Below are 24,609 nucleotides of genomic sequence, written 5' to 3' on the forward strand. Positions count from 1 at the left end.
TCGATTTTTATGAATGCTTTGGCAGAAATTTATCTTCGAATGGGTCTCCGTGGATTTATGGATCTTTTCCAAACACGTTAATGTTTTTGTTGTAATTATTATATTGGTTTTTTGTTGTGTTTAAAAAGGTATTATTAATGCCAGAAATTTATGAATTTATAAGTTGGTGCTTAAAAAAAACGATCAACATGTTAGTTTCATATGTCACAACTGCAGGATTTTTATATAAAATGAAAATTGTCTATAATAAGAAACACAAGTCGGATAAAAACGTTTTTCTCGTTTTAATACTTTTTTTAAGTCGTACACAATATGAAAATATTTTCAAATTTTTCTCACGTCTCCACAATTTTGATTTTGATGCAGACATTCTTTTCTTGAATTTTTTCTCACGTCATACGCATGACACTGATTATTGCAATATACTCTGAAATGTTCTACAAACTGAATTCCATTAGGATGTATCGAATACAACAGAGTTAGAATTCTCTACGATTTTTAACGTACTAGTTTCGTGAATTAAATCACTCTGATTTTGTGGGACATTTAGGGGTCGATTTTCCGTGCTCGACGAATCAATCAAACGTTGCACTTGCGACGATATTTAAAAATATATACAACAACCTACCTAAACATAAAAAAAACCAGTACTTCGCGAACAGGATTTTACGCTATAAAAGATATCGAAAAAGTATATCTACAAAGTGACTCACAAAAATAAGCACCAGCTACGACTCGAGTCTACAAAATCGTGCGAAAGTATCAAAGGAAAAGAATCGTGTTTCCGTCGAGCTGGCACCACCTTCCGAGCTCGTTCAGTAGCATCCGCAGGACAAGTGGCCGTGTGCTTCTAGATATCAACGAGTGCGATAACCCGGTGCTAGCCGCGAGATGCGTGGAGAACGCGGAGTGCTGCAACCTGCCGTCGACGTACCTGTGCAAGTGCAAGTCGGGGTACATCGGCGTGGGCGAGGTGCATTGCGAGGACGTGGACGAGTGCAAGATATCTGGCGCGTGCGGCGACAACACGATCTGCCAGAACACACCTGGGAACTACACGTGCTCGTGCCGAGAGGGTTTCACCGGGGACCCTTACGAGAGCGTGAGTATCCGGGCCGGGATTGTTCCGGCGCGATTTCCTTTGCCGGCTAATCGATTCGCGATGATTTTCCCGGCAGTGTATCGACATGAACGAATGCGAATACGCGGGCAGCTGCGGCAGGGGCGCGCTTTGCGTGAATCTGCCCGGCGGACACAGGTGCGAATGTCCGGAGGGCTATAACGGCAATCCCGAGGAAGAATGCGTGGACATTGACGAGTGCTCGCGCAGCCCTTGCGGTCGTTCAGCTCTGTGCACAAACGTGCGCGGCAGTTTCCGTTGCTCCTGCCCGGAAGGAATGAGCGGCGATCCTTGGCTGGGCTGTCACGGTGAGTAGCGCGGCTACTAATTATCCGTAACGATATGGTGTAACCACGTGTGTCCGCACGAATTAGGACGACATCCTTGGCCTAGCCATTGTGTGTCGGGTCTGCCGGAAAACTCTGTCCTAACAATCCCTGCTCTTCGCGACTCCGTGCGCGCCACGCTCGAAAGTCTTCCGGATCGAAATCGAGAACCGAAGTCCTTCGTTAATTAGAATTCAACGCGCATTCCTCTTGTCCGCGGCACCGAGAAAATTCGTTCGTGACGTGCACACCTGTAGCACGGTAAAACGAACCGCGTGCCTAAGTATTTGCTTATTTAACGACGCCATTTACCTATATGAACGATCTAAATTCATATCGCGCGCTTTAGCCGAGGAGGAAGCGAACCGCGGCGATAGCCTAATGAAAGGTAATAAGGAGACCGCGTAACGTACGTAATGAGATAAATAATAAGATAAACACGATAAGGATGAGACATAAACTGGTTTTCCGATCTTGCCGAACCGAAGTGCCACGCCGCTATTCATTCGATACGCACCGGGCGCCGTGATGCACCTTGTGGACCAGTATCTTCTGCTCGCGTTACGTTGCGTAAATTACGAAATGGTACTGTACACCGATAAATATTTAATGCTTCCCGAGCGTACTTCGGTAGCGGTAACTGTAATCAGGAAACGCGCGGAGCTTTCCGGTAGACCTAATACATTCACGAGACGGTAAGTGAGGTGAACGTGAAATCCGAAGGATCCCTGTGTACATAGAGAACGATTACGAGTGAATGAATATTCCTCGAATAACAGTGTCCACGCTTCGTTAATAATATCGCTCGCGTTAACATTCACAGTGCAACAAATTCGTTGCCGCGAGCGAGTTTTGGCTTTCTCGTGGCAACGGGACGCCATTCGCATAGCACGATTGCGCTTTGTCTTCCGAACGAAGAATCTCGCGGTGCCCGCAGACAGCACGCGACGTCTTAAGGACGTCCATTTTGCGGCTAATTCTGGTCTGGATGTCTTACGATTTAAACTAGATGTCTTTAAGAACACGTCTTAATGGACGTTCGTTCTACGAACGTCCTGCGAACGTCTTCCGAACGTCTTGCGTTACGAAACTGTGCGTCTAGAAGACGTCTTTAAGACGTCCCGAATGTCCAGCAACAGAACAGCTGTTGCGAGCTTGAACTGTCCGGCGTCTTCTTCGGGAGAACAGAGCACGATCAGGAGAATTGCAGTAAAACATGCGACTAACCGTCACTAACAGATGTAAACGAGTGCGAGGAGGGCTCGCCGTGCGGCGGGGACGCCGAATGCGTGAACACGGAGGGTAGTTTCGAGTGCAGATGCAGGCCCGGCTATCAGATGGACCCCACCCACGGTTGCATCGACGTGAACGAGTGCGGTCGAGCGGATGCATGCGCGGCGAACGCTAGATGCATCAACGTCCCCGGATCGCACAAGTGCATCTGCCCGCAGGGCTTCATCGGTCAAGGACTAACACTCTGCGAAAGTCAGTCTTTACCCCCGTAACGTTTTTTTTTTTCGTTTTTTTATCGTTCAGTCTCTTTTTCTAAGACGCCGTACTAAGACACCCCCCGGCGATCATTAATAATACTCACCGTGCGATTAACCGTGTTGATTAACAGACGTGAACGAATGCGAGAGAAACCCTTGCGGCGAGAACGCCGAGTGCACCGACACGATCGGCAGCTTCGTGTGCAGCTGCAAGCAGGACTACACCGGCGACCCGTTTAAGGGATGCAGCGGTTAGCTACCGACACTCACTATCACCTCCTACAATCCAGTAACACGGTGCTAGAAGATTCATTTCCGAACGACTGCGGATTTCGCGGATTTGCAAGAACTATCGAAAGAATTTAAGGACGATTTTGACTCGTTCTTCTGCTATTGAAATTCTTACGAACGCAAGTGAATCGAAATGTTAGCTCGCGTCGAGAAACTTCGTCGAGATCCGCAGTCCGTTTATGAATATTTAACGATTCATAATTAACCAATAACGATGCTCGACGTTTCTGAATTTCCAATAAGTGTTTCTCTTATTAGTACTTCCTCTCGCGTTCTTATCGAAGCGAAATATCTATTTTCGATCGATCGATTGATCGCTGCGCGCGTGTTTATAATATATTTTGAACTGTGTATTATTTGTGGCCAGAAGTGTGCATAATAGTGAAATCAACAGGAAACGCATTATTGGGAGACAGAAATTCGAACACGCATTTCTCACTGTATAAATCATCGTTTGTATAAAGTCCGCTATAATACTGGTTTCCCGGCCGCTGTGTCAGACGCGCGTCTTCCTTTAATAATGCCGATTTTTCGAACAACGATCAGATATCGACGAGTGCACGGCGTTGGAGAATCCTTGCGGAAGGTACGCGATTTGCAAGAACGGGGATCCTGGATACACCTGCGTCTGTCCACCGGGGTACAGTGCCAACCCCAGTCCGACAGTCGCCTGTGAACAGGTAATTCGATTACTTATTCATCGTGAATGAAGAATTTGTCGTAGCGAATACAGCAACAATTGATACTACAATTGTTATTGGTAGCACATAAAGTAAACAGCTTTACATAGATTGCTCTGAACGGAATTTGCAGGTCGACGTGACGACCCTTTGCAAGTCGAACTTCGACTGCGTGAACAACGCCGAGTGCATCGAGGGCCAGTGCTTCTGCAAGAACGGCTTCAAGGCCACGGGCGCAGAATGCACGGACCTGGACGAGTGTCTCTCGAATCCCTGCGGGCCCTCCTCGATTTGCACCAACACCAGAGGAAGCTACCACTGCGAGTGCGAGTCCGGGTTCGTCGGCACGCCACCACACATACCCTGCAAAGGTGAATTAACGCTCCGCGTTATTGTCGCTCGTCGCTACATGGCAATTACAAGGGATTGCCTACAGTGATCGCGTTTTATTGCAGCGCCTTGCGACGAGGTCACCTGCGGGGACCACGCGTACTGCAAGGCCGACGGCCACGAAGCCTATTGCATCTGCGAGGACGGCTGGACTTTCAATCCGAATGACATTGCAGCTGGATGCGTCGGTGAGTGTCCACTTTGAAAACAAAAAGAAAACGGGACCAATGGTAAGATGATACCGAAGAAATTGCTTTTAATCGTTTTTGATAAACAGATATAAACGAATGCGACGCGGTAAACGGACCTTCCGGCCGCTGCGGCAAGAACGCGATCTGCACGAACACCTTGGGAGGATTCAGCTGCCAGTGCAAGCCCGGCTACTCTGGAAACGCTTTTAAACAGTGCCTAGGTACGTGCTCTATCCTTTAATTTAACGGATTCCAGGAGGGCCGTGTCCGGATGTCGCTTTTTAATTGCAGACGTGGACGAATGCACGAGACACGACGCTTGTGGCCACGGCGCCACATGCACGAACGCGGAAGGGTCTTACGCGTGTGCGTGTCCCGAGGGCACCATACCGGACCCCGATCCTTACATCAAGTGCGTGGGCATAGTTACCTGCGAAGTTGACGGCGACTGTCCCGGAAACGCCATTTGCGATCCGCAGAAGAGGTGTCTGTGCCCTGAGCCCAACGTTGGAAACGATTGCAGACGTGAGTGCACTTTGCGGAATCGTGCATGCTCGGGCAATCTTCTTTCTTGAAATGCAAATACGAATCTTTCACATTTGCCCATTAAATGATCTTCCCTCCTCGTTTTTAATATCAGCTTCATTCTTTTTAATATCAACATATCCCGCTCTTGTATTTTACATCTTATCCGTTGTGTTCTGTCCGTGACCTTTCCTGACCTTGAACAATTATAGTTAATAAGTTGTAGAGTCTGGCAATGGCCTCGGCATCTCTAAAAATGTTAACATAAAGGCAAATATTTCTATGACATCGAATCATTCAGAGTTATCCGTAAAACATTTGACGTATCTTGAAAGACAACGAAGACATTTGGGTCGCAAACGTTAGGCGGCGCATCGTGCACAGTTATTTATACTTCGCAATATTTGTTTGCATGATCAGATCCATGCGAGGACTTGTCTTGCGGACCGAACGCCCACTGCATGCTGTCGAACGACGTGGCAACGTGCCTCTGTCGCAGCGGTTACACAGGGAAGCCGGGAGTGAAGGGTGGCTGCAGGGACATCGACGAATGCGCCATCAACCCGTGTCCCCAGGGTGCAATCTGCAACAACGAGCCCGGCGCATTCTCCTGTCAATGTCCGAGCGGCACCACCGGTGATCCTTACAGCGGCGGCTGCCAGGAATCGAAGGCCCCACACGTTTGCGGGCCCAGCACGCCTTGTCCAGCAGGAGAACAGTGTATCAAGGATGAGTTCGTTGGCAGCAGCGTGTGCATTTGCCAGCGTGGATACACGCGGGACCACGAGACCGGAAAGTGCAGGGACATCAACGAGTGTATGGAGCTCAGGGACAAGCCTGCTTGCGGCGTGAACGCCATTTGCAAGAATCTGCCCGGTAGCTACGAGTGCCAGTGCCCGCCTGGATTTAATGGAAACCCGTTCTCCCTCTGCGAAGGTAAGAAATGTAACTTGATGTCATGGGGTGTCCCAAGGTCGACGATAATGAGGCGGACTAGGAGACTCCTGATCGCGGCGCTAATCAGTTGTATTAACGACTCTGTGTCGTTGCAGAATGCAACAGCATCGAGTGCCAGTGCCAGCCACCGTACAAGATCGTCAACGGAAAGTGCATGCTGGCCGGTTGCTCCAAGGGCGAAAAGTGTCCCAGTGGGGCCGAGTGCATCACGATCGCAGGTGGAGTCAGCTACTGTGCTTGCCCTAAGGGTTACACGACCAAGGCCGACGGTTCTTGCGATGGTACGTATGCTCGATTTTCTTCTGTTTGTGTCGCAGTTAATAGATATTAATGAGTGTCCGTGTAATTGTCAGATATTAACGAGTGCATCGTCGGACATCAAGTATGCGGCTACGGAGCGGAGTGCATTAATCTGCCGGGTTCTCATCAATGCGTCTGTCCGCACGGTTACGGCGGCGATCCTTACAACGGACTTTGCTCGCCTGCTCAGAAGAGATGCACCAGTGACAACGAGTGCAAGGCGAACGAGAAATGCGTGCAGCCTGGGGAGTGCGTCTGCCCGCCGCCATTTTACACGGACGCTCTTGACGGAAATCTCTGCAAGAGTGAGTACCTGCGATAACAATATACACTTTTTATAAACTATACCTGAAGATTTCTTTCGAATGATCTAATTTATATCTTTACGCAATTTCAGATCCCTGCGATCGGTTCCCTTGCGGTATCAACGCGAAATGTACTCCGAGCGACCCACCCAGATGCATGTGCGAGGCGGGCTACGAGGGTGACCCGCAACATGGCTGCGTGGATGTGAACGAATGCGCGAACAATCCTTGCGGACACAGCGCGTACTGCATTAACACGAAGGGCGACCATATCTGCGAGTGCCCGAAAGGAACAGTAGGCGATCCTTACGGTGCTGGTTGCACAGGGGTTGCTGTACCGAAGAACGAGTGCTCCTCCAACGACGACTGTGACAACATTTTCGCCTGTGTGAACGGTGCATGCGTGAACCCCTGCGACAACATACCATGCGGACCGAATGCGTACTGCGAACCCGATAAGCACGCCGCTTGGTGCAGGTGCGTGATCGGGTTCGTCGAGGGAAAGAACAACGAATGTGTTTCTCGTAAGTACATAGAAGATACGTTAAAGAATGTATTAACTAGTCTGTGAGTCTATATGCAAAATAAAAATTGTTTTGTGTCAGTTACAACAAACAGAATCCATATAGAAATTTGTTCACTCCATCAGTGATTTAAATAAGCTGAAATTAATTCATTGTAATTCGTAGACACTTTTGCTCTGTCTACTGTCAATTTTTGTCATAAATGCATAATATCCACAATCTAGTGTAATAACTATATATAATAATATAAGAATATAATTATATATTCTATAATATAAGAATAATATAGCATACGCATATAGCATAATATTCATCGATAATGCATTTACAGAGTGCGACGGCTTCGTGTGCGGCTCCGGAGCGCAGTGCATCGTGAGCTACAGCGGGCCAACCTGCAAGTGCATCGAAGGTTTCATGGGCAACCCCTTCCCAGGCGGCCAGTGTCTTCCGGACGTCTGTTCGCCGGAAGTACCCTGCTCAGAGCCGAGCGTATGCATAAGTGGAAGGTGCAAGCGTCGGTGCGAAGGTGTTGTTTGCGGCGTGGGAGCGTCTTGCGACCCTGCGACCAACAAATGCGTCTGCAATCCTTACTTTATCGGAAATCCGGACCTGCTTTGCATGCCGCGTAAGCGTACAGCACTCACAACTTACATCAGCGCCAATTGTTACTCTTATTACTAACGACTGTTACAATCGTTTAGCGATTCAACCTGCCACCTGTGACCCTGGCTGCGGTTCCAACGCTCACTGCGAATACGGCCCGCAAGATTCCAAATGTGTCTGCAACCCAGGTACCACAGGAAATCCTTACCATGGCTGCGGCGTGCAACAGAAGTCTGATTGTTCCACTGCGTTGTGCGGCAAGGATGCGCACTGCAACGCTGGACCGAATGCTGTCGAGTGTCTCTGCCCTCCGGGATACGCAGGGAACCCTTACATCCAATGTCATGGTTTGTATAAATCATAATTTCTTGCTTCAAGGTGACGCAGCATTATTGGACAGCCAACGTTAACGATCTTCGCTGAGCTGTTACTATCTTGCCAAGCACTGACGTACATATTAATCCTTTGCCATACCATTCTCTTCGCAGTTACAATGATTAGATCTTTCTCGATTATAATGATTCCTTAGAGGAGAAAGAAAAGTTATATTTATCGTATGCCTACTATTTACTGAAATGATTCAATATCGATGACAAGAGAACAGAATTTTAGAAGAAGATTTAAAAGAAGATAAAAATAAAGGTTCAGAATACGTTTTTTGCTTCTCCAGACATCAACGAATGCAATGGAAACGCCTGCGGCAGTAACGCAGTCTGCATCAACACGATCGGCAGCTACGACTGCCGCTGCAAGGAAAGCTTCTTCGGCAATCCCTTCATCGGTTGCCAGCAAGTTCAAGTCGGAGTTTGCACCGACCCAGCATCTTGCACCTGCAGCGAAGCGGTGCCCTGCCCGTTCGACTACACCTGCGTGCACGGCAAGTGCATAAACCGGTGCAGCGACGTCAGATGCGGTCCCCGATCGGTCTGCCAAGACGGAGCTTGCGTCTGTCCACCGGGCTACACCGGAAATCCTAACGACCTCAGCAAAGGTTGCCATCTTCACGGTCACTGCTCGAACGATCTCGACTGCGAGCCTCAACAGATCTGTTTCCAAGTCGGCAAGGGCGTGCGGAAGTGCGTGGACGCTTGCAGCAAGCTGCAGTGCGGACCGAATGCGCTTTGCGTGACGCAGCACCACGTGTCCTCTTGCCTGTGCATCGACGGCTACCAAGGGAACCCCAGCAACCTGATAGAAGGCTGCCAGCCGTCGACATCTGTGATAACACCAGGCTGTAACAGCAACTCCGAGTGCAAGGAAGGCTCGTTCTGCATCGTTCTGGACAACGGCGCCCGCGAATGCGTGGATCCGTGCAGCAGGGTGGTCTGCGGTGCTCATCAGAAGTGCGAGCCCGATATAATCCCGGGCCATGCCACCTGCAAGTGTCAAGACGGTTACGAATGGAACCCGATACTGTCTTCCTGCGAGAAACCGTCGGTGCCCGACTGCATCTCCGACGACGACTGCCACGCCACCGAAGCCTGCCGACCGGATGCTCTGGGAGTCCTCAAGTGTGCGTCAGTATGCCGCAGCTTCACCTGTGCCGTGAACTCCCAGTGCGTCGCCGAGAGACACCGGGGACGTTGCGACTGTCTGCCAGGCTTCGTTGGGAATCCTAACGACCGCCACGGATGCCAGACTCCGAAGAAGGATCAGTGCTCGACGGACAGCGAGTGTCCGGAGGACCAGACCTGCAGGAGCACGCACGACGGTTTGCTGAGCTGTCAGCCGGTCTGCAACTTCGTTTCATGCGGGCCGAACGCCCTGTGCATCGTCCACAATCACGTCGCCAACTGCGAATGCCCGCCTGGTCTCTTCGCTGGGGATCCTACGGACATGGTCAAAGGCTGCCGCACGGTTCCTTGCGTCTACAATATCGATTGCCCGCCCACGCAACTCTGCAACAGGCTCACCCACACCTGCTACGACGCCTGCGACGAAAACGCTTGCGGTGTCAACGCGGTCTGCATCGCCGACGACCACAGAGCGATCTGCCAGTGTCCTCCTGGTCTGCGGCCTAATCCGGTTCCCGACGTGGAGTGCGTTGCCCTCGAAGCCTGCCATCCGAATCCCTGCCACCAGTCCGCTGTCTGCGTACCTGGACCGTCGAACAATCCTGTCTGCCAATGTCCGCCGAACTTCGTTGGCGATCCTTACGTGAAAGGCTGCCAGCCCGAAGGCTACTGCGCCAGTGGCAAAGACTGCCCGGTGCATTCCATCTGTCATAATCATCGATGCGTCAATCCCTGCGAGGATGCCTGCGGGGCCAACTCTGTCTGCGAGCTCATCAATGGTCAGCCAACCTGCAAGTGCATTCACAACTTTGTTCCTTCCACCAAGGGCCCTCGAGACGGCTGCGTCAGGGTTTCTAATTACTGTACCGTCGATGCTGACTGCGACGAGAGCGTCTGCCTCGAGGGACAGTGCATAGGTGAGACATGTTGCAGCTTCAGAACTGTTCAACTTCCAGAGATCTGCCAAGCTTCTAGCTTTCCTGTGCCATCTCTGGAAGAAGTCGCGTTGTTTTGCGGATCGGACGCCTATGATGTGCAGCGTCACTTGCGGTTCTAACATCTGATATTCTGTTGCAGCTGTCTGCAGAGCCGCCGCAGACTGCTCGGTCGGCGAGAAGTGCGTGAACAGCAAATGCGTGACCCCCTGCGTGTCGCACAGTCAATGCCAACTGGACCAGGCTTGCGTGAACGGAGGCTGCATCCTGGGCTGCCGCAGCAACAAGAACTGCCCCAGCTCGCAGTCCTGCATCAACAACAAGTGTCAAGGTATCGCCTCAAAATTTCCGTCAATGTTTCCCTCGTCGCCAGATTCCTATAACGATTTCCTCTCCCAGATCCGTGCAGTTTCAAAGACGTCTGCGGACCGAACGCAGTCTGCAGCTGCACCAACCACGCCACGACCTGCACGTGTCCGTTAGGTTTCCACGGGAACCCCACGCCGCAGCAAGGCTGCGTCCGAGTACCGAGCAGCTGCGACGGAGCCCAAGATTGTCCGAGCCAACACGTCTGCGATTCCGGATTCTGTCAGTGTCAATGCAGCGAGCAGAACCACTGCGCGCAGGGAGAGCGTTGCAAGAATGGCATCTGCGTGAAGATTTGCTACAGCGACAGCAACTGTTTGCCCGGAGAACTGTGCATCGATGGCGTCTGCGAGGTCGGTTGCACTTCCGACGCCGGCTGCAAGGACGACGAAGTGTGCATCAATAACAAGTGCAGGTAAAGATTCAATTGCATATCGAATATTTTCCTCGAAGCGATAGTCGAGAGATCACTCCAGGGTCGCATTATTAATATTCCTGAATACATTTTGATGCTTAATGACATTTCTGCTGACCTTGTTAGATGCAGTCACGGATTCATCGCTGGACCGGAACACTGCCTAGACATCAACGAGTGCGACGACGAACCCTGCCATTCCAGCGCGGAATGCGTCAATCTCCACGGATCCTATCGCTGCATCTGCCCACAAGGCACCGCGGGCGATCCTGTGGGCTCAGGTTGCGTGATACCTCATCAATGCACCGTGAACGCAGACTGTCCCGACTCGCAGGCCTGCATACTCCACAACTGCACCGATCCTTGTTCCCTGGGCGACTGCGGGTCCAACACGATCTGCAGTGTCGTCGACCACACTGCCGCCTGCCAATGTCAACCTGGCTACATCGGCGACGCCTCCGGATGCTTCAGAGTCGAGTGTCTCTCCAACAACGACTGTCCCACGGATAAATACTGCAACCAGGATACCAACAAGTGTAGCAGTGAGTTGAAAGTCTATATTATCTTTCTGTGCATTTAAGAGCAGTATGATTCTCGAACGCTAATTTCCAGGTCCCTGCAATCAATTGAACTGTGGATACGGCAACTGCATAGCTTCCGATCACATTGGCATCTGCAAATGCTACCCCGGATTTGTTCTGGCAGGCGATATTTGCGTCGACGTGAACGAGTGCTTGGAGAACCCTTGTCATTCCACAGCTGTGTAACTATCAGTCGATTTCTGAAAGCCGTATTTATCATCGAGTCTCATTTATAAGGTCGTTTAGATTTATAATGTCCGTTCTCGAGATTTTTCTTGAGAATCATCTCAAGTTCTGCCTTCGCGAAAACGATCCTATTTGCGTTTGATTGATCTAGATCGTGTCTTAAGACCATGCTTGAGACGGTCTTATAAACCAGACTCGGCTGTAAACAGGACCCATAGAGTCGACGAAGATAATTCTCTCACGAGACGATGTTCTTTCAGCTGTCAAAATACGGAAGGTTCGCACGCTTGTGTCTGCCCGCACGGACTCGTGGGAGATCCCATCAAGACCGGCTGCAAACAGCCTGGAGATTGCTTCACGGACTTCGATTGCCCGATTTCGGCGGCCTGCATTGACAACAGATGCACCAATCCTTGCGACGCCGCACGCATTTGCGGAAGGAATGCTGAATGCTTCGTTCAGGATCATGCTCCACACTGCAGATGTCCTGGCCAGACCACCGGAAATCCATCTGTATGTACCAATCGGAATGCGAGCTGTTCATGCGTGCGAAAAATAGTCTTGCATTTTTGCATCGAGTCTATTGCGAAAGACTACTCGAATCTCTGATCGCGACCTTTTCCGAAATTGCAGTCCGAGTGCATCCACCTGGAGTGCAACTACCACAGCGACTGCAGTCACTCGGACGCCTGCTTCGATCACAAATGCGTCGATCCTTGCTCTCTGTCGAACGTCTGCGGCCAAGGGGCCGATTGTTCTCCGCTGAATCACAGCGCGGTGTGCACTTGTCAACCCGGTGGCACCGGCGACCCGAATCTGGGATGCACGCCTGTCCAGTACTGCAAATCGGACTCTCAGTGTGCAACTGGGTCGGCCTGCAACGGTGGTATATGCACAGGTTGGTAAAAAACCGCAAAGGATTTGAACGACGCCTCCAGTAACAGCGTCGTCGCAACATAAACGTGTTCCATATTTTTTGCAGCACTTTGCGGCAGTACGAGAGACTGCATCGGCGACCAACTGTGCATCAACGGCCTCTGCCAGCCCACTTGCAAGAGCAACTCGAGCTGCCCCGAATTCCAATACTGCCACAATAATGTCTGTGTTCAGGAGCTGCGTTGCTTGTCCGACGACGACTGTTCTTACGACGAAAAGTGCATCAAGAATAACATCGGACAGGCGGAGTGCCAGAAAGTCTGCGACGTGGTGCTCTGTGGACGGAATGCGGAGTGCAGAGGGGATGAGCACAGAGCCGTGTGCTCCTGCAAAGGTGGATTCTTCGGGAATCCCAAGGACGACAAGATTGGATGCCAGCCGATCGAGTGCGACAGCAACGAGGACTGCAGCGGCGAGAAGATCTGCGACACGCACAAGTGCAGGATCGCCTGTTTGGCGCATAATCCTTGCGGCGTTAATGCTGTTTGCTCCGCTGAAAGACACGTCCAGGTAATTATAGAAATTTCTTCAGATTTAGTTCGGATACTTCTCTGCACTTTGAACGACGAATTATCGTAGAGATCGTTAAAGTTAAATCCTACCTTTCATGACACACCTTTACCGTTAACAAAAGCATTTCTATTATTAATAGCATTATTAATAAGCATATCTATCATTGCCGGTTTGTGAGACCGCTTCTAATTACTTATTCATCTGTGGTGATAATGTAATTGCTAGAAAAATTGTAAAACATGGAACGTTTTTAATAGTTGCAATGGTAGACATTTGATTTGTATGATTGAATACTTTTCAGCAGAAGTGGCATTCCAGTTGACTTGCTTTCCTTCTCGAATATGTTCAGGTCATTCCCATTGGTCCGAGGATTTTATGTCGTCGTAGAAAAATGGAGGAATGTGAAGATCGTAGACCAGTTGGAATAATTGCTCTTGTTTCAGGTGTGCACGTGCCAGCCGGGTTACACCGGCGAGCCGACCCACGGCTGCCAGTTGATCGATTACTGCCAGAACGAACCATGCGCTCCGGGAACGGTTTGCGAGAATTCCAGGGGATCGTACAAGTGTCATTGCCAGCAGGGAATGGTCGGCGATGCGTACAACAGCGGATGTCAGCCGCCGGTCGAATGCCTGCAAGATGACGACTGCCCGCTCACCGCCAAGTGCATAAACGTCAACAACGTGCCAAAGTGTTTCGGTGCGTATCGAATACCTGAACGGGTGCAACGAGCCGGCAGCGGACCGTAATAGTCGGCATTCCCGGCATTTAACGATCCCGGTTTCTTGTTGTCGTTGCAGATGTTTGCTCGCGGACCCAGTGCGGCCCGAACGCCGACTGTCTCGCTATCAATCACGCGGCAACGTGTCAATGTCGCTCGGATTACGAGGGCGATCCGAACAGCCTAAGTGTAGGCTGTCGGCCGAAGCCGGTGATTTGCTCGTCGGCCGCGGTCTGCTCGCCGAATACTTATTGCTACGAGGGAATCTGCAGACGTGAGTCTAGTATACCCGACGATCGACGCATTGTCCGGAGGATCCTTTCAACCGTGAAATTACATAATTCGAAATTCCCGCAGCGTCCTGTCAGTCGGATGAAGAATGCAACTTATCGGACGTGTGCCTGAATGGACAATGCTTGGATCCTTGCAACATCAGAGCCGCGTGCGGAATAAACGCCGAGTGCGACGTGAGGAGCCACATCAAACAGTGCAGCTGTCCCGCGGGCTTCACCGGCAACTCGGAAGTGGAGTGCGTCAGGCGTGAGTCTACTATTCTCTGAATATCTTATTCAGTTAGCTCTTGTATAATTTCAATCTCTCGACGATCGACAAGGCATGCGAGAGATAGGCGCGGTAACGATGTCTTGCACGCTACGAGTTAGCATCGCCTTCATATTTTTTAAAGTCCTGCATTCTGTTCGATTCAACCGCTAGCTGTTGCGATCTTATATACAATTTTTTCATAATAATTATTTATACTTTTTTATTCGTTCGTTTCATTTCGTCTTGGCCTCCAAATATTCGAAACATCTTAAAATTTACGAATATACTCGGCTTTCATTAAAATTTCAATCGCCATTTCTTAACAAATTATCTTTAACTATTGCCTAAATATTGCCATTTATTGTTATTAAAATATTACCAAAACTAGCCAATCAGTTAAACTGAAAGTTCTGTGCATTGCAAAGATTTTTGGCACATTAGATTGTACATTTAGAGAATTAGATGATCGATCGAAGAACTAATTGAACCGACTTCTTCTCAGTGCCAGTGTCCTGTAGAGACAGCGCCGACTGCAGCGACGGCAACACCTGCCGGGACCACGTGTGCCTGCCGATCTGCGTGACGGACAACGAGTGCGCGTTCAACGAGAAATGCGTCCGCGGCAATTGCCTGCTCACCTGCAGGCTGGACAACGATTGTTTCCTGGGTCACATATGTCTCAACAACATGTGCTCGTTCGGTTGCCGCGCCGACGAGGACTGCAACGCGAACCAGGCCTGCATCACGCACAAGTGCATCGACCCCTGCGAGGCGACACCCTGCGGACCGAACGCAAAGTGCACGGTGTTCAATCAGCGGGCAACCTGTTCCTGTCCCGCGGGATTCATCCCGAACCCCACCGCGAAGGTAGCCTGTCTGCGATCGCCTGGAACCGCTTGCCAAGCGAACAGGGACTGCGCGACGGGAACTGCCTGTATCGGAACCATCTGCACACCGGTTTGCTCCTCGGACCTGAACTGTCTCAGTAACGAACGCTGCGACCAGACCGGCGTCTGCAAGTCCTTGTGCAGGCGAGACGAAGATTGCAGGAGCGGCGAGATCTGCGAGGGCCTGGTCTGCGTCGTCGGATGTCGCGCGGACGTCGAGTGCCAGGAGAATTACGCGTGCATCAACAACCACTGCCAAGGTAGGAGACGCGATTAAGCTGTCCTCGGTCCTCGATTTCCCGCTGCTTCACGGTCGTTGTTGTTGTTTTCTCCAGATCCGTGCTCCGTTCCCGAGGCCTGCGGAGTGAACGCCAAGTGTTCGGTCGTGAATCATCAGAAATTATGCGCCTGTCCTGCTCCGCTCGGCGGAGACCCTCTAATTGGATGTAAGCAGGCGTTCCTCCCTTGCTCGACCGAGCTCGACTGCCCGACCGGTCAGACTTGTTACGGCCGGTCCTGTTACGCCACGTGTAGGAGGTAAGACCACCAACGATTCGACCGATCTGCACGAGATCGTTGCGGTTTTGTTACACGGGAATCCGATTTGCAGCGACGCGAACTGCCTCAGCGACGAACGCTGCGACGCCGGAATCTGCAAGGCCATCTGCAACAGCGACGACCACTGCCTGGCCAATCAGATCTGCCAGAACAGGCTCTGCGACATCGGCTGTCGCAGCGATAACACCTGCCCGAACGACGAGTCCTGCGTGAACAACAACTGCAGGAGTGAGTGTCAATAGTGCGAGTCTTTCGATCGATCTGCCATACGATTCTTATCGCCGAATCTTTTTTCAGACACCTGTGCGAGCGGCGAGGCTTGCGGAGAGTGCGCCGGCTGTCGCGTGGTGAACCACGTTGCGCAATGCAGCTGTCCTGCGAACTACTACGGCAACGCTCTGATCAGCTGCGTGAAGTCGATGATCCCTTGCGACGGGTCCTGCGAGTGCGACGAGATTGGATTCTGCACGACGAGCTGCTCCAGCCAGGAACAGTGCTCCTGCGGAGAGAATTGCCATTCTGGGAAATGCCGCATCAAGTGTGACGTCAACAACGCGTGTCCGAAGGTACGCAAAGGATCGCCGGCACAGAGATTGCACCTAGAAGAGGCAGATTCTTAATTCACCGTGTCTTGCAGGGCTACGTCTGCGACGGAGGCTTGTGTCTGATCGGCTGCCGCACTCACTCCGACTGTCCGTCGTCATTATCCTGCATCAGCAATCAATGCGAAGACCCCTGCTCCGCGAATGGCTCGCCTTGTGGAATCAACGCACTTTGCCGCGTGTCCAATCACCGCGCGGTCTGCCTTTGTCCGGAAGGCTTCCAGGGAGAGCCTAGTCAAGAATGCTACCAGCTGGAGTGCCATCGGGACGATGACTGCGAAGCGAACAAACGTTGCAGCGAGGATGGCGTTTGCACCAATCCTTGCCTGCAGCACGGTGTCTGCGGCTTTAACGCTCAATGCAGAGTGGTCAACAGGAAGGCGCAGTGCTCTTGTCCACCTGGACACTACGGAAACCCGAAGATCAACTGCAAGAAAGGTAATGGTTGTTTCTTAGAGCTTGCATGATTTTGATATGAGGACCTTGTTTATCGGGATTTTTATACTTTCTAGGTGGTGACCAGTGTTTGAGGAGACCATGCGGCGTGAACGCCAAGTGCAGAGAGACTCTGAACGGCTTCGAATGCACCTGCGATCCTGGATGCCAAGGAGATCCTCATCAGGCTTGTATCTGCGATGGAGGGGAGCTCTGCAAAGACACTCGCTGCGGTCTGAATGCTGCTTGCCGCATCTACAAGAACCAGCCGCAGTGCTATTGCCCACCTAACTTCCCGTTCGGAGATCCTATGCACAGCTGTAAGTATTTTGCCATAAGGATGACTACTATAAGTCTTTAAAGACGAAAAGATACGAGGTTCATTGGGAGAATGCAGTCTTCTCTGTGTCATGATGTCTAACATTTAATTTGTTTCCCCGCAGCGTTTGAGAAATTTCATCTCGAGAAGATGCAAACTTTTAAGAAAAGAAAACTTGGCCGTTCGATGAAGGATTTCATTGTTTTTTTTAAAGTAGCTAAAAATCTTGTCAAATAGTATCGAACATTTTTTTACCGTCGAATTGTAGGAGGACACCGAAGAACATATTGTTTCTCGTGGAATGTAACTACAATAGTCTTCTGCTTCTGATTGCAGGTAGCATAGATAGGAGTCTAGGTGACTGTCGCACGAACGGCTGCGGAAAGGGCGCGGAATGCATCAGGGACAGCACGATATTCGTCTGTCGGTGTCCACCTGGTACGAGCGGTGCGCCGGACGACGAGTGCACGACAGGTAAGAGACGGCCTACTAACTGTTTAACCGGGCAGATCGAATTAATTCCATGTACAGCATTTGTGACTAGCGAGCAATACTGACGATCAGAGGAACATGGTCCGTAGAATAACCATGTATCGTCTATAGTAGGACTTGAAGTAATACATAGATGTATTAATCCAGTGAGTCGTTAACAATCGAGAGACAGATGTGATTGGACCAACGGATTACCTTATACATATATATCTCTCTCTATATATATATTTTATACATAGCTTGTTCCGTTTTGTTCGTAATCGTGTATGCGTACGTAACGTATGTACACGTACGAGACACTGGATTTTACCCGACAATGTGGTCTTACATTATACCTGTACATATATTTATCTACATAGCTAGGCATACTGTACATAATGTGTCCAAAGTTGATACACGTTTCACACATGTCTCACACATAACTATTCATATGTAGAATGTTTATTTCAGTATCCAATCTGTCTTGAGGAATACCGTAGAAAGTCGAGAAAAAAAGTACGAATAATGCCAATGAGACCTGCAATAATGTCGAAAAGCAAAAAGAAAAGAGAAAAAAAAGTAAAGCAAAAAAAGTATATCATGTAGACTGGCAATTCGATTGCAACGAGAGAGGTACACATTTACAGTGAAACACGCTGATGAATCCGTTTCTCTAGATAATAGGTTTAAAACGATTAATACAGATTGGGAACTGCGAAAGGGACATTCTCATATACCCATGCTTGTTATTTTGCTGGATTTATTCACTGTTTACATTTGTATTTTTTCCCCTCTTATTTTCTCGAGATCTGTGGGGGCTTGTGTTGTAAATATCGCTGCTTGCCAAATATCTACATATATATATATGAATATACAGATACGTATATATATGTACGCACAGTATGTATATACATATACAGTTTCTCGGCGAAGAGAGATCAGATTTCAATCGGAAAATAGTGTGAAGTTCGTTTTCTATTATTTACTTCTTCACAGAGCTACCCTACTATTTCCGTATTATAAATACAAGAAGCATGTGGTTTATGTTATTTGTGAGAAAGTTTCTTTTCACAGTTCTTATAAATGCTTTTTTCTTTTTTTTTCCTGCTCCCATCACCACCAACCAACCACCACCACCGAACCTACCACCGACCCACCACCGACACGACAAAAAAAATATATATATATATATATAAAATTCACCACGACACCACGAACTCTGAACAAAAAAAAAAAACTACCAACCAAACATCAACAAAATTATAAATATGTGTATACGCCTCCGGGGGATGTGATTAGAGCGCGAATGCACCAGCGACCTAGAGTGCCCCAATGAAAAAGCCTGCATAAATCTGCAATGCGTGGACCCGTGCGGTTTGCGCGGCGCCTGTGGGATCAACGCGCTCTGCCGTGTGGTTCTGCACAAGCCACGCTGCTCCTGTCCGCAGTGTTATATCGGCATGCCCCACACGGCCTGTCATCCAGATCCCAAATGCGACACGCTCAATCCCCGACCTACACCGAGCATCGGTTGCTCCTCCGATCACGATTGCCCGGAGAGCCTCGCGTGCCACTCGCGCACCGGCGAGTGCCGGGACCCGTGTCTCAGCCCCCAGTACAGCTGCGAGGTAAACAAGAGGTGTCAGGTGTGGAAACACAGGCCCACCTGCGTCTGCAAGTACGGTTTCGTGTTGAACGAGCTCGGTGAGCTGACCTGCGGCCCCGACACCTTGACCTGCGACCGGGACTTCGACTGTCCGTCGAACGCCGCGTGCGTCAGCGGGAAATGCCAGAACCCCTGTAACGTCCGTAAGAAAAGACCGTGCCCGGCCGATAAAACCTGCGATGTCCTGGACCACCGTCCCGTCTGCATATGCACACAAAACTGCAATCCCTCCCTCTCCATTTGCCTGCGAGACAGTGGCTGCTCTCCAGACTTGGCGTGCCGCAACTATCGCTGCGTGGACCCATGCAGAAACTCCACCTGTCCGGCTGATGCCCCCTGTTACGTGGAGGAGCACAAGCCTATCTGCAAGTTCTGTCCCCCCGGCTTTGTGCCAGATACTAAATACGGATGCATGAAAGGTAAACACCATTTCTCACCACCTATCTCGCTATCTTTCACTCTTCTCTGTATCTATCATTCTATTCTGTACTACTTTCTCTATCACACTCTTCTATCTCTACCTCTCTTCTCTTCTTCACTGTCCACTGGATTAGTCCGCACAAATGTCTACCGGCATCTCGCCTACGGATCTGTCTACGACTCTTACTCGCATCTACGCCTCACACCGACAATACCGATTGCTACTCTTTTCAGGTTTCCGAACGTTCAGACAGCGGAACGATTCTTTCGATTGTCTTAACAGCGCTCCGAGCACGGCGACACCTTCTTCCTTTTTTTGTTGTTGTTGTTGTTGTTTTTAGCAGCCACAGTAACATATTTCAGCGATCCAGCTTGAGACTAAATTGTCGCTTCGATGGAATACTAATTTTCTCAATGAAGAAACTCGTTTTTGTTCGACTGGATTGCTCAAATATTCCACTGTGTCGCGCGATAAAGTCTCCCGTTATCGCCGTGCGTACGTATGTCCCGATACTGTCTTTACCGCGCGTCGAAGTCTCCGCGCACTGTCTTAGCCGAGCGTCGAAGTCTCCACGCATTGTCTTTAGCCGGGCGTCGAAGTCTCCAGGCACTGTCTTAGCCGCGCGTCGAAGTCTCCCAGGCTCGCGGCGTTGGCATCGCGCAATGCGCTCCGCTGTCTGAACGAGAATGCGTTTCAGGTTCCAAAAGTCACAGATACAACTCTTCACCCAGCCCCAATACCTATATTACTCTCCTGCTCTACTCTGCCGATGTCCTGTCACTGTTCAAGGATTATTTTTCTCCGTTACATCTGTCTCTGTAAAGATCTAATCAATGAACACTTCTGAGCGATTAGCTTGTCTGTTATTAAGCGAGCATGCCGACTGATACCTTAATTCGTAGATTTACTATATTGGAGGAAGCGCACAGTACGATAAGTAGCATAATACTCTAATTCGTAACGAAACGCTTGATACGTTCTCTTTCAGCCTCTCTTACCCTTTTAAGTCTCTCTTCGTATCGCCTGTATGTATCGATTACTGTTGTTTATATTGTCTTGTATCCGCAGCATCTCAGCATAGGCCCGACAATCGCTGCGAGTCCGACGACGACTGCAACGACACAGAAGCCTGTGTCGGTGGGTCCTGCGTTGATCCTTGCGCCGGCCACTGTCAATCGGTAGCTCGGTGTCGCGTTAAAGCACACAGGCCAATTTGCGGCTGCGACGATTCAGACGAACGTTGCGTTCACACTAACACTACGCCCGTCGTTGAACACTCGACACTAGAATACAACGAGACATCTACACTATCGACGACCACACAGCTCGCAGTTAGCACTGTGACTTCTTTCGAGGAGGCCACGACCGTTTCGTACGCCGAGGAAAGCACACAGTCTTCGAGTGTAGAGAAAGGTTCCACTTCGGCGACTACAGCTATCGAAAGCTCTTCCGAGAGCGTCGCAGTACATACCATTGTCCCGGACAGTACTGTTTCCACTGGTAGCTCGTTCGAGGTACACACCGGTCCCGGTAGTTCGGAAGAAAGCACGGAAACTGTTTCGGTTGTAACTATGACGACTATGCCATCGACTGGCGAGGCAGCAGAGACAACAGGTTTTGAGATCGCGACAACTTTGCGGCCGGAAAGTAACGAACACACGACTGCCGAAAGCACGGTAGAGACGGAATCGGCGTCTCAAAATACGACGGATAACGTTGTGATAGTGACGCCGCTTACTTTTGACAGACACTCGTCACAGTCTCCTGTGGAAGAGGTTTTCACAGTGACGGCTATTCCTGTACACACTACCGAGACACCGATACATGTTACAGAATCTCAAGAGACGACTGTTCCACTAATTCCCACCGAAAGTTCTGTGCTCGAAGAACATTCGACGGAAACGCAGGTCGTTACGGAAGCTCCCGAGCTAACGACTACTGAAAAGGCTACTTTAATTACTGTGACAGCGCAGTATCCTCTAGAAACCGAAGTTACTGAGTTAGAGCATGGGACAGTTGTTACTGTCACTGCTCAGTATCCTTTGATCCATGAGACGACTCTAGGATCTACAACTGAAATGTATTATACTGATAGAACTACGCAACAGTTCTCGACGAGTGGGCAGTACGCCACAGAGCAACCTGCAACAACTACACAATACACTACAGAAGAACCTTCAATAACTGAACAGCATACTACAGAACAACCTTCAACAACTGAACAGCATACTACAGAACAACCTTCAACAACTAAACAGCATACTACAGAACAACCTTCAACAACTGAACAGCATAGTACAGAAAAACCTTCTACACTAGAAACGTACTCAACAACTACACAATATACCACAGAACAAACGTCGACAACAGATCAGTACTTAACAACTAAACAGTACACTACAGAACAACCTTCAACAACAGATCATTACTTAACAACTAAACAGTACACTACAGAACAACCTTCAACAACAGATCATTACTTAACAACTAAACAGTACACTACAGAACAAATTTCGACAACTGAACCATACACTACAGAACAGCCTTCGACAACAGATCATTACTTAACAACTAAACAGTACACTACAAAACAAATTTCGACAACTGAACCATACATTACAGAACAGCCTTCGACAACAGATCATTACTTAACAACTAAACAGTACACTACAGAACAAATTTCGACAACTGAACCATACATTACAGAACAGCGTTCGACAACTGAACAATACACCACAGAGCAATATTCAACAACTGAACCATACACTGCCAAACAATCTTCGACAACAGAACAATATTCGACAACTGAACAGTACACTACAGAACAACCTTTGACAACAGAAGAATATTCGATAACTGGACAATACACTACAGAACAAATTTCAACAACTAAACAATACACTACAGAACAACCTTCTACATCTGAACAGTACACTACAGAACAATATTCGACAACTGAACCATACACTACAGGACAATCTTCTACGTCAGAACAGTATTCAACACCTACACAGTACACTACAGAACAACCTTCAACAACTAAACAGTACACCACAGAACATTATTTAACAACTGAACAGTATGCCACAGAAAAGCCATCGACAACAGAATATTATTTAACAACTGAAGAACACTTTACAATACCATCGAGCACCACCGAAGAGGTCGTCGATCAAACTTCAACAACAACTTCGATGTTCGAACAGGTTACAGAGACATCTTCAACAACCGAATTACACTATACAGAACAAATTTCAACAATCAAAAACCCTTTTACGAGTGAACACATTCCAACTGTTGAACCGTGTTGTACAGAATCCACCTCGACAACTGAACCATATTCTACAGAATTCACTTCGACAACCGGACCGTATTCTACCGAATTCACTTCGACAACCGAACCGTATTCTACCGAATTTACTTCGACAACCGAATCGCATTCTACGGAAACATCAACAGAACCGTATTCTACGGAATACACTACAACAACAGAACCGTATTCTACAGAAAACACTACAACAACAGAACCGTATTCTACAGAATACACTACAACAACAGAACCGTATTCTACAGAATACACTACAACAACCGATCACTATCGAACAGAGTACACTTCAACAACCGAACCATATTCCACAGACCATACAACAAAGACCGAACAGTACTCTACAGAAGTGTACTCGACAACCGAACAATCTAAAACAACGACGCCCGGTTCAGGGTGCGATATCTGTTCGAATGGTAGATGTTGTTGCAAAACCGATGAACCGTGCACAGATAAGTCTAAATGCGAGGTACCGATCGATCGGCCCGTGTGCTTCAACCTAACAGTCGACCAGAGTACATCTAATTGTAGCGTACTCCCAGGTAAAGATCATTCTTGTCGGGAGTTTTTGTAAATGTTCTCGTGTTCACCAAAACAATGTGCCTCCACGAAAACGTGTCTCCAGTGTGTTCTTCGTCGTATCCAGATGAAAATTGGTGGCAACCAATTCTGGAGAGTTGTTGCTTGATCTCCGCAGACCCTCTTCGAGGCTGTTCGATCTCGATCGGGAAAATTGTGCCGGGAACGATACCGGACGGGCATCGCGCGCACCAGTCGAATGTCTGACGTAGAAATTGTCAAATCACACTGCCGGGCTCCAGTGCTGACATGGACCTGCTGCATTAGCGCTCTTTGCATGTTGTACATTAATGTGCCTCTGCACGAAACCTCTTCTCGCTTGTCTATCTGTAACAATTAATTCGTAATGTTTCCGTTGACGTACGCTTTCGAAGGAAACTTTCAGCGATCATGCTACGAAATCGTATCAACGAGACGCGCAGCCGAGAGTTTCCTACAAGGGCAAACGTACTAACCACTACTTCTGGGCTTTACACAAGTAACACGAAAACCATTATATGTTTTAGGAATTAGGTGAATGTGTTTTCTGTGTTTATTATTATAGTGCACTCTCTATAGTATTTTTTTTTTGTTTTATTTTATCGAAAACGATTCTCGTTCAAACGAAACCATTCGTGTACGATCGTACGAAGGAATCGCTAGATAAAATCCAGTTTGGAATCAGTAAACGATACAAACTTGTGGATCGCGTTTAGTGTTACGAATCGAAGGAATGCTGCTTCGAGGCTCTAATACTCTGTCCGTTCCGGTAGATACCAAATGCAGAACGCACGACGACTGTCTCTCCCAGCTGGCCTGCATAAACCAACAGTGCCTGAACCCGTGCACCGTCGAGAACCCGTGCGACTTCGTCGAAGTTTGCCACGTGCAAGATCACAGACCAGTTTGCGTGAAAGGTAGATCCCCCAGCGAAATTTCAGCCGTCCTTCCAAGC

At 49.1% G+C, this 24,609-nt stretch overlaps 1 protein-coding gene and 1 long non-coding RNA gene across 6 annotated transcripts in view; one reads left to right on the forward strand and one right to left on the reverse strand.

Moving 5' to 3' along the window:
• Positions 1 to 24,609, forward strand: part of dpy (fibrillin-like protein dumpy) — a 123,312-nt gene that overhangs the window by 31,739 nt on the left and 66,964 nt on the right. For 2 of the 4 annotated variants that reach the window (XM_033466094.2, XM_033466095.2), the window contains exons 6-41: positions 855 to 1,102; positions 1,179 to 1,428; positions 2,686 to 2,931; positions 3,068 to 3,187; positions 3,774 to 3,907; positions 4,041 to 4,278; positions 4,363 to 4,485; positions 4,575 to 4,709; positions 4,780 to 5,013; positions 5,434 to 5,949; positions 6,066 to 6,251; positions 6,324 to 6,575; positions 6,668 to 7,099; positions 7,431 to 7,724; positions 7,801 to 8,049; positions 8,373 to 10,133; positions 10,294 to 10,482; positions 10,551 to 10,932; positions 11,059 to 11,474; positions 11,545 to 11,695; positions 11,960 to 12,212; positions 12,333 to 12,597; positions 12,682 to 13,145; positions 13,592 to 13,847; positions 13,949 to 14,143; positions 14,227 to 14,409; positions 14,915 to 15,559; positions 15,635 to 15,836; positions 15,910 to 16,085; positions 16,155 to 16,423; positions 16,495 to 16,897; positions 16,972 to 17,214; positions 17,550 to 17,687; positions 18,984 to 19,769; positions 20,840 to 23,638; positions 24,428 to 24,571. In XM_033466094.2, coding sequence (XP_033321985.2) covers positions 855 to 1,102; positions 1,179 to 1,428; positions 2,686 to 2,931; positions 3,068 to 3,187; positions 3,774 to 3,907; positions 4,041 to 4,278; positions 4,363 to 4,485; positions 4,575 to 4,709; positions 4,780 to 5,013; positions 5,434 to 5,949; positions 6,066 to 6,251; positions 6,324 to 6,575; positions 6,668 to 7,099; positions 7,431 to 7,724; positions 7,801 to 8,049; positions 8,373 to 10,133; positions 10,294 to 10,482; positions 10,551 to 10,932; positions 11,059 to 11,474; positions 11,545 to 11,695; positions 11,960 to 12,212; positions 12,333 to 12,597; positions 12,682 to 13,145; positions 13,592 to 13,847; positions 13,949 to 14,143; positions 14,227 to 14,409; positions 14,915 to 15,559; positions 15,635 to 15,836; positions 15,910 to 16,085; positions 16,155 to 16,423; positions 16,495 to 16,897; positions 16,972 to 17,214; positions 17,550 to 17,687; positions 18,984 to 19,769; positions 20,840 to 23,638; positions 24,428 to 24,571 — 13,977 coding nt within the window. The remainder of the gene's footprint in view (positions 1 to 854; positions 1,103 to 1,178; positions 1,429 to 2,685; positions 2,932 to 3,067; positions 3,188 to 3,773; positions 3,908 to 4,040; positions 4,279 to 4,362; positions 4,486 to 4,574; positions 4,710 to 4,779; positions 5,014 to 5,433; positions 5,950 to 6,065; positions 6,252 to 6,323; positions 6,576 to 6,667; positions 7,100 to 7,430; positions 7,725 to 7,800; positions 8,050 to 8,372; positions 10,134 to 10,293; positions 10,483 to 10,550; positions 10,933 to 11,058; positions 11,475 to 11,544; positions 11,696 to 11,959; positions 12,213 to 12,332; positions 12,598 to 12,681; positions 13,146 to 13,591; positions 13,848 to 13,948; positions 14,144 to 14,226; positions 14,410 to 14,914; positions 15,560 to 15,634; positions 15,837 to 15,909; positions 16,086 to 16,154; positions 16,424 to 16,494; positions 16,898 to 16,971; positions 17,215 to 17,549; positions 17,688 to 18,983; positions 19,770 to 20,839; positions 23,639 to 24,427; positions 24,572 to 24,609) is intronic. The other 2 variants (XM_033466097.2, XM_076525247.1) reach the window with 2 other exon arrangements.
• On the reverse strand, positions 261 to 20,892 carry LOC143260275 (uncharacterized). Of its 2 annotated transcripts, none has more exons than XR_013034412.1 (13): positions 20,770 to 20,892; positions 16,965 to 17,212; positions 16,543 to 16,886; positions 11,051 to 16,456; positions 10,084 to 10,893; positions 9,622 to 10,005; positions 7,751 to 9,530; positions 7,429 to 7,658; positions 6,658 to 6,986; positions 4,919 to 6,583; positions 4,342 to 4,496; positions 4,014 to 4,270; positions 261 to 3,897 (listed from the first exon to the last, which is right to left on the reverse strand). It is a non-coding gene; the product is annotated as an uncharacterized LOC143260275 (long non-coding RNA). The 2 variants fall into 2 exon arrangements; XR_013034413.1 differs by lacking the exon at positions 20,770 to 20,892 and adding an exon at positions 17,469 to 18,781 and having other exon boundaries at positions 6,658 to 6,959.

Source organism: Megalopta genalis, chromosome 1 (genome assembly GCF_051020955.1).
Source record: "Megalopta genalis isolate 19385.01 chromosome 1, iyMegGena1_principal, whole genome shotgun sequence".
Taxonomy (NCBI): Eukaryota; Metazoa; Arthropoda; class Insecta; order Hymenoptera; family Halictidae; genus Megalopta; species Megalopta genalis.